Here is an 8,910-nt window from a genome sequence, read left to right on the forward strand (position 1 = left end):
CGAAGCCAAAAAGTTGGGGTTTCACCCCCAAATCCTTGGGATTTCACCCCCCAAAATGTTGGGATTTCACCCCAAAATTTCAGAGGTTTGAAGCCAAAATGTTGGGGTTTCACCCCCAAATCCTTGGGATTTCACCCCCCAAAATGTTGGGATTTCACCCCAAAATTTCAGAGGTTTGAAGCCAAAAAGTTGGGGTTTCACCCCCCCAGATTTCGGGGCTTTGAAGCCAAAAAGTTGGGATTTCACCCCCAAAATGTTGGGATTTCACCCCAAAACTTCAGAGGTTTGAAGCCAAAATGTTGGGGTTTCTCCCCCCCTGCGTTCATCCCCCCCCCCCCCCCAAATTCTGGGGGCTTTGAAGCCAAAATGTTGGGATTTCACCCCCAAAATGTTGGGATTTCACCCCAAAACTTCAGAGGCTCGAAGCCAAAATGTTGGGGTTTCGCTCCCGAATCGTTGGGGTTTCACCCCCAAATTTTGGGGCTTTGGAGCCCAAATCGTTGGGATTTTCATTTCCTGCCAAAATTTCGGGGCTTTGGAGCCAAAATCTCCAGGTTTGGCCCCAAACTTGCCGGGCTTTCCCTCCCCAAATCATCCTTTTCTCACCCAAATCGCTGAGCTTTCTACCCAAAATGTGCTTTTTTTTACCCCTCCCCCCCCAAAACCTCGGGGGTTCCCCCCAAACCTCAGGACCCCCAAATTTTGGGGTCCCCCAAAGGTGCAAAACGGGGCAATGGGATTTGGGGGGGGGATTTATTTTGGAGGGGGGTGCATTTATATTTTTTGGGGGGGTGTATTTATATTTTTGGGGGCTGTATTTAATTTTTGGGATGTATTTATAGTTTTGGGAAGTGTATTTATTTTTCGGGGTGCATTTATATTTTTTGGGGGGTGTATTTATATTTTGGGGGGTGTATTTATTTTTGGGGTGTATTTGTATTTTTTGGGGGGTGTATTTCTATTTTTGGGGGCTGTATTTATATTTTTTGGGAGGTGTATTTATTTTGGGGTGCACTTATATTTTTTGGGGGGTGTATTTATATTTTTGGGGGGTGCATTTCTATTTTTTGGGGGGTGTATTTATTTTTGGGGTGTATTTATATTTTTTGGGGTATATTTATACCTTTTTGGGGGTGTATTTATTTTTGGGGTGCATTTCTATTTTTTGGGGGGTGTATTTATTTTTTGGGGTGCATTTCTGTTTTTTGGGGGGTGTATTTATTTTTGGGGTGTATTTATATTTTTTGGGGTATATTTATACCTTTTTGGGGGTGTATTTATTTTTGGGGTGCATTTCTATTTTTTGGGGGTGTATTTATTTGGGGGGGGCAGAGCCCCCCCAGTCTGTAAATAAAGGCATCCACAGGCACTTGTTGAGCCCTGGGGGGGGGTTTGGGGTGTCCTGGGGGCCCCCCCAAGGGGTGGGTCTGTCCCTCCCCCCTTCCCCTGTGACCCCCCCATGAGAAACAGGGGGGTGGGACCCCCCAAAGTGACCCCCCCATGAGAAACAGGGGGGTGGGACCCCCCCAAAGTGACCCCCCATCAGGAAAAGGGGGGGTCTGACCCCCCCCAGCCCCCCCTAACAAGGTTCAGACCCCCCCAGTTCCCCTGGGGGTGGTCCAGTTGCCCCTTGGGGGGGTCCAATTGCTCCCCAACCCCCCAAAACGAGGTTCAGACCCCCCCAATTCCCCTGGGGGGGCTCCAGTTGCCCCCTGGGGGGGTTCAGTTGCCCCCCAACCCCCCCCCCCCCGTAAGGTTCAGACCCCCCCAATTCCCCTGGGGGGGCTCCAGTTGCCCCCTGGGGGGTGTCCAGTTGGCCCTTGAGGGGGTTCAGTTGCCCCCAGGGTGGGTCCAGTGCCCCCAACCCCCCAAAACGAGGTTCAGACCCCCCCAATTCCCTTGGGGGGGGGTCCAGTTGCCCCCCAACCCCCCCCAAAAAAGAAGCCCCCCCCGTGCTGGTCCAGGCCCTTTATTGGGGGGTCTCTGCTCACACCCTAAAACAGAACCAAGAGGGGGGGTCAGGGGGGGGCTCCCAGGCCGGGGGGATTTTGGGGTGACCCCCCCGCCCCCCCAGGCCGGGGGGATTTTGGGGTGACCCCCCCTGCCCCCCCAGGCCGGGGGGATTTTGGGGTGACCCCCCCTGCCTCCCCCAACTCACGTGACTGCCCGGAAGGCCCTTTTCTCCACGTACTTCACCCGGTACCTCCTCTTGAATCTGGGGCAAAAAACGCACAAATCGGGTCAAAACCGCCCCCAAACCTCCCCTCCCCCCACCTCCCGAATTTTGGGGGGGCTCCCCCCGAATTTTGGGGGGTTTTAAACCCCCCCCCAACTCACTTGGCCCTTTCCCGGGGCTCGATGAGGTTCCTCCTCTGGAGGCTCTTGAAGCGATCCCGGAGCAGGTGCCCCTCAGGCTGTAATTCCACGAGAATTCCCAGGGGTTTTGGGGCATTCCCAAGTTTTTGGGGCATTCCCAAACTTTTTACGGCTTTCCCAAGTTTTTTGGGGTGTCCCCAAGTTTTTGAAAGGGCTCAGAGCCCCCTCCCCACCCCAAATTTTGGGCTCCCACACCCTCAGCCCCTGAGGTCGATCAGGTTCCTCCCCTGGAAACTGGAATTTTAAGGAAATTCCCAAGTTTTTTGGGGCATTCCCAAGTTCTTTGGGTCATTCCCAAGTGTTTTAGGGGCTCAGAGCCCCCTCCCCACCCCAAATTTCGGGCTCTTGGCCCCCTCAGCCCCCGAGGTCCCGACCCCTCGCCGAGGCCCCGGGACCCCAAAATCCTTCACATTCCCGGGAACCCTCGGGAATTCCCGGGAATTCTCGGAGCGCAAGGATGAGGCTCATCACGGGGGGCTCCCACCCAGCCCGGGGGGGGGTTTCCTCCCCAAAAACCCACCCGGAGGCTCCGCAGGTTCTCGGGGATCTCCTCGCTCAGCTGCACCTCGGGCCCGGCGTCCTCGTACCTGGGGGGAGGGAAAACACCCCAAAATCGCCTTTTCCGGACCCAAAATCGCCTTTTCTGGCCCCAAATCGGCTTTTCTTACCCCAAAATCAGCTTTTCTGGCCCCAAAACCACCTTTTCTGGCCCCAAAATTGGCTTTTCCCACCCCAAAATTGCCTTTTCCGCCCCAAAATTGGCTTTTCTCTCCCCAAAATCAGCTTTTTTTTCCCTCCCCAAAATCAGCTTTTTTTTCCCTCCCCAAACCCCCTTTCCCCTCCCAAAACCCTCCTTTTACCCCCTTTCTCCCAAAAATCCCTTTTTCCCTCTCCCAAACCCCCCTTTTCCTCCCCAAACCCTCCTTTTATCCTCTTTTCCCTCCCAAAAATCCCTTTGTCCATCTCACCAACCCCACTTTCCCCCCAAACCCCCTTTTTTTTTTCTTTTTTTTCTCCCCATTGTTCCCCCCCAAAATCCCGTTTTCCCGCCCAACCGCCTTTTCCCCCCAGTTCCCTCCCTTTCCCCCCTCTCCCACCTTTTCCTGCCGAGCCTGCGCGGTTCCCGCTCCTTCCTGCTGCGGGTGAGCTCCCGGAGCCGTCTCCGCTCCCGTTCCCGCTCCTGCCGCTCCCTCAGGGCCCTGCGGAGGCTCCGCAGCCGGAACAGCCCCTGGAGCCGCAGGGCGGCCAAGCGGGAGCCCAAACGGAGCTGCCTCTGCCAACAGATCCCAACAAATCCTGATCCCAATCCTGATCCCGATCCCAATCCTGACCCCAATCCTGATCCTGATCCCAACCCCACCCGCAGCCGGAACAGCCCCTGGAGCCGCAGGGCGGCCAAGCGGGAGCCCACCCGGAGCTGCCTCTGCCCATGGAAAACAAATCCCAACAGATCCCAACAAATCCTGATCCCAATCCTGATCCCGATCCCAACCCCACCCGGAGCTGGAACAGCCCCTGGAGCCGCAGGGCGGCCGCGCGGGAGCCCACCCGGAGCTGCCTCTGCCCATGGAAAACAAATCCCAACAGATCCCAACAAATCCTGATCCTGATCCCAATCCTGATCCTGACCCCAATCCTGATCCCAAATCCTGATCCCGATCCCAACCCCACCCGCAGCCGGAACAGCCCCTGGAGCCGCAGGGCGGCCACGCGGGAGCCCAAACGGAGCTGCCTCTGCCAACAGATCCCAACAAATCCTGATCCCAATCCTGATCCCAAACCTGATCCCAATCCTGATCCCAACCCCACCCGCAGCCGGAACAGCCCCTGGAGCCACAGGGCGGCCGCGCGGGAGCCCAAACGGAGCTGCCTCTGCCCATGGAAAACAAATCCCAACAGATCCCAACAAATCCTGATCCCAATCCTGATCCCAATCCTGACCCCAAACCTGATCCCAATCCTGATCCCAACTCTGATCCCAATCCTGATCCCAATCCTGATCCCAATCCTGATCCCAATCCTGATCCCAACTCTGATCCCAATCCTGATCCCAATCCTGATCCCAACTCTGATCCCAATCCTGATCCCAATCCTGATCCCAACCCCAAACGCAGCCGGAACAGCCCCTGGAGCCGCAGGGCGGCCGCGCGGGAGCCCAAACGGAGCTGCCTCTGCCAACAGATCCCAACAAATCCTGATCCCAATCCTGATCCTGATCCCAATCCTGACCCCAATCCTGATCCCAATCCCAATCCCGATCCCAACCCCACCCGCAGCCGGAACAGCCCCTGGAGCCGCAGGGCGGCCGCGCGGGAGCCCACCCGGAGCTGCCTCTGCCAGGGGACAAATCCCAACAAATCCTGATCCCAATCCTGATCCTGACCCCAATCCTGATACCGATCCTGACCCCGATCCCAACCCCCAAATGGGGCTGCCTCTGGGGGAGAACAGAGCCCAACAAATCCCAATCCTGATCCTGATCCCAATCCCCAAACGGAGCTGCCTCTGCAAAGGGACAACAGATCCCAACAAATCCTGATCCCAGTCCTGACCCCGATCCCAACCCCCAAATGGAGCTGCCTCTGGGGGAGAACAAATCCCAACAAATCCCACTGGCATCCATCCCGATCCTGATCCCAATCCTCATCCTGATCCCTGACCTGGAGCTGCCTCTGGGGGAGAACAGAGCCCAACAAATCCCACTGGGATCCATCCCAATCCCGATCCTGATCCCAATCCTGATCCCGACCCCCAAACGGAGCTGCCTCTGGGGGAGAACAAATCCCAATCCTGATCCCGATCCTGATCCCAATCCTGACCTGGCGCTGCCTCTGCCAAATCCCAACAAATCCCACTGGGATCCATCCCAATCCCCATCCCAATCCTGATCCTTGATCCCAACCCCAACCCAGAGCTGCCTCTGCCGGATCACAACAAATCCTGATCCCAATCCCGATCCCAATCCCGACCCCCCCTCAGGTCCCTCCTGATCCCATCTCCCCCCGCAGGGAGATCCCAAACGCCCCCATTCCCAATCCCAATCCCATTCCCAATCCCATTCCCATTCCCGCTCCCCCCTCACCTTTTCCTTCTCCTCCTTCTCCTTCCGTCGCTGTTTCTCCGTTTTCTTTCCCGGCTGTTCCCGTTTTTTCGGGGGCTCCTCCTTCCCTTCCCCTTCCTGCTCCTGCTCCTCCTCCTCCTCCTCCTCCAGGAGCCCCTCCAGCTGCTCCCGCAGCTTCGACTCCTGCGGAATTCGGGATGGGAAGGCTCAGATCCCCAATTCTGGGGTCTGACACCCCCAGAATTCCCACTTTTCCCCCCGGAATTCCCGCTTTTCCCACCTCGGTGGGCGGCTCCTCGTGGACCTTCAGCCTCCTCTCCACCTTCTCCTCCTCCCTCTTCCTCCTCGTCTCCACCTCCAGCGCCCGCAGCAGCAAATCCTGGGAAAAGGGGGACGGGGAATGACCCCAAATCCCACCTGGGAACCCCCAAATCCCACCTGGGAATACCCAAACCCCCCAAATCCCACCTGGGACCCCCCAAATCCCACTGGGAACCCCCAAACCCCCCAAATCCCACCTGGGAATCCCCCAAATCCCACTGGGACCCCCCCAAGCACCCCCAGGACACCCCAAACCCCCTCAGAGCCCCCCAGACCCCCTCTGAGACCCCCCCAAAATACCCAGGATCCCCCAAACACCCTCAGAGCCCCCCCAGGATGCCCCAAACTCTCTGAGCCCCCCAAACCCCCTCTGGGACCCCCCCAAAAATACCCAGGACCCCCCTCACTCCCTCTGGGACCCCCCCAAACCTCCTCAGAGCCCCCCAACCCCCTCTGTGTTCCCCACCAAACCTTGTGGGCCTGGAAGGGGGGGTTGTAGGACCCCCCCAAACACCCTCAGATCCCCCCACCCCCGCGGGTGCCCCCCAGGACACCCCCACTCCCTCTGTGACCCCCCAAACCTGGTGGGCCTGGAAGGGGGGGTTGTAGGCCCCCCCCGCCCCGATGACCTCACTACGGGTGGAATGGGCGACGGCTTCGTCCGGATCCGGGTGGTGCTCTGGGAAAGACAACCCCAAAATGAGACCCCCAACCCGGGGGGGGCACCCAGGGGGGCAGGGGGGACTTGGGGAGGGGTCAGAGAGGATTTAGGGGGGTCTCAGGGGGGTTTGAGGGGGGTGGGACAATTCCAGGGGTGTTTTGGGGGGTCTTAAAAGGGGTTGGGGGGGTCCCAGGGGTGTCTGAGGGGCTCAGAGGGGTTTTGGGGGGGACTCAGAGAGAGTTTGGAGAGTTCAGAGAGATTTGAGGGGTCCCAGGGGGGTCTAGAAGGGTTCAGAGAAGTTTTGGGGGGGTGGGAGGGGGGTCAGAGAAGGGTTTTGGGGGGTCTCAAGGGGTTTTGGGGTTTCCCAGGGGGGTTTTGGGGTTTCCCGGGGAGGGTTTTGGGGAGCTCAGAGAGGTCTTGAGGTCTCTGGGGGGGAGGTTTGAGGGGGGATTTGGGGTCCTGGGAGGGGGGAGGGTGAGTCTCAGAGAGGTTTGGGGGGGTCTCAGGGATGTTTTTGGGGGCTCAGGGATGATTTTGGGGTCCCAGGGGGGTTGGGGGGGGCTCAGAGGGTCCCCAAACCCCCCCTGGGACCCCCCAACCCCCCCAAATCTCACCTGCACCGGCAGCTTCTTGGTCTGCTGGAGGTACCAGAGGTCCTGCCCTGCCAGGGGCTCCTCCAGGGGGTCTGGGGGGGCCCCAAAAACGCCTTTGGGGGGGTCCCAGAGACCCTCCTGAACCCCCAAAGTGCCCCCAACCCCAAAAATTAACCCCCACCCCTAAAAACTGCCCTTACCCCCCCTAAAAACTGCCCTGAACCTGCCAAAAAATGCTCGTTATCTGCCCAAAAAATCATCCCTCACCCCCATAAATTGCCCCTGACCCCCCAAAACTGCCCCAGCCCCCCAAAAAAATCACCCCCAGCCCCTCAAAATCACCCCTCAACTCCACAAGTTGATCCAACCCCCTAAAGTCACCCCAAACCTCCCCAAAATTACCCCAAACACCTCTAAAATTAGCCCAAAGCCCCCTAAAAATCACCTCCCACCCACATAAATTGCCCCCAAAATTCACCTCCCACCCCCTAAAATTACCCCCAACCTCTCTAAAATTACCCCAACCCCCCTAAAAATCACCTCCCACCCCCTAAAGTGCCCCAACCGTCCCTAAAATTACCCCAACCCCCCCCAAAAATCGCCTCCCACCTCCTAAAATTGCCCCCAACCCCCCTAAAACTGCCCCAACCCCCCCTAGAATTGCCCCAACCCCCCTAAAATCACTCACTGTGCTCCCCCCAGATGTCGTAGAAGCCCCTCTGGGGGTCGGAGCGCCCCAATTCGGGGGGTTTTTGGGGTTTGGGGGCCCCCCCCCGGCTCAGGCGGCGCCGGAGCCGTCGCTCCCCCCGCGGGAAAATCCCTTTTTCTGCCTTTTTCTCCCAAAATTCCCGACGTTTCTTCTCCTTCCGCCCGTTCGGGGTCTGGTGGGCGGAGATGCTGCACAAAGGGGGGGGGTGGGACCCCCAAAAATGAGCCCCCACATTCACTTTTGGGGGTTTGAACCCCCCAAATTCCCCCTAACTCACTTTTTGGGGGGGTTTGAACCCCCCAAAACTCACTTTTTGGTGGGATTTGAGCCCAAAATCCTCTCCCAAACTCACTTTTCCGGGGGTTTGAGCCCCAAAATCCTCCCCCAGATTCACTTTTGGGGGTTTGAACCCCCCAAATCCCCCCCAAACTCACTTTCTGGGGGGGGGGGGGGGTTGAGCCCCAAAATCCCCCCAAAATTCACTTTCTTGCGGAGGTTGAGCCCCAAAATCTTCCCCCAAAACTCACTTTTTTTGGAGGAGTTTGATCCCCAGAATCCTCCCCCAGACTCACTTTTTTTTGAGTGGGGGCCCAAAAAGTTGCCCCCAGACTCACTTTTTGGGGGGGGTTGAACCCCCAAATTCCCCCCCCTCACTTTTTAGGGACTTTGAACCCCCCAAATCCCCCCCCGACCCATATTTTTGGGGGGGGACACCCCAAAATCGCCCCTTTGGACTCACTTTTTGGGAGGGGGCACCTTGGAGAGGGGCTGCAGAACGAGGTCCACGTGAAGGGGCTTCTCTGGGGTCCTCCTGAGGCGTCGGCCTGGGGGGGTCGGAGGAGTTCAGGGACCCCCCAAACCCTCAGGGAAGGGGGGAAGTGAAATCTGGGGGGTCCCCCCCAAAAAAAACCCTCACCTTTGGGGGCATTTCCTGTGTCCAGAAAGAAAAGCCCCTCGTTGGGCTGCTCCGAGATCAGGCCCCTGAAAAAACACACACACACACACACACAAAATTAGGGAACCCCTAAACCTCAAGGAGCCTCCCCCCCAAAGTTTGGGACCCTCACAAAAATTAGAGACCCCCAAAACCCCCTCACCACCCCCCAAACCCCCTCATGACCCCCTTAAACCCCCTCCCGACCCCCCCTAAACCCCCTCCCGACCCCCCAAACCCTCTCCGGGACCACCC

General features: G+C 58.0%; 1 protein-coding gene across 1 annotated transcript; it reads right to left on the minus strand.

Annotated features, from left to right (window-relative positions):
- Window positions 1-2,154: 2,154 nt before the first annotated feature.
- Window positions 2,155-8,704, minus strand: NOP53 (NOP53 ribosome biogenesis factor; the record flags this gene model as incomplete). The annotated part of the gene is made up of 14 exons (XM_039379161.1): window positions 2,155-2,215; window positions 2,338-2,414; window positions 2,897-2,963; window positions 3,474-3,649; window positions 3,737-3,799; window positions 4,048-4,110; window positions 4,647-4,709; window positions 5,459-5,620; window positions 5,718-5,816; window positions 6,340-6,435; window positions 7,019-7,104; window positions 7,701-7,909; window positions 8,461-8,545; window positions 8,638-8,704. Coding segments are annotated over 14 exons (1,374 nt in total), but the record flags the coding sequence as incomplete, so codon positions are not given.
- Between the last annotated feature and the right edge of the window lie 206 nt (window positions 8,705-8,910).

The sequence above is a fragment of the Pipra filicauda genome, unplaced genomic scaffold (genome assembly GCF_003945595.2).
Source record: "Pipra filicauda isolate LSUMZ 115617 unplaced genomic scaffold, ASM394559v2 scaffold1582_size8926_pilon, whole genome shotgun sequence".
Lineage (NCBI taxonomy): Eukaryota > Metazoa > Chordata > Aves > Passeriformes > Pipridae > Pipra > Pipra filicauda.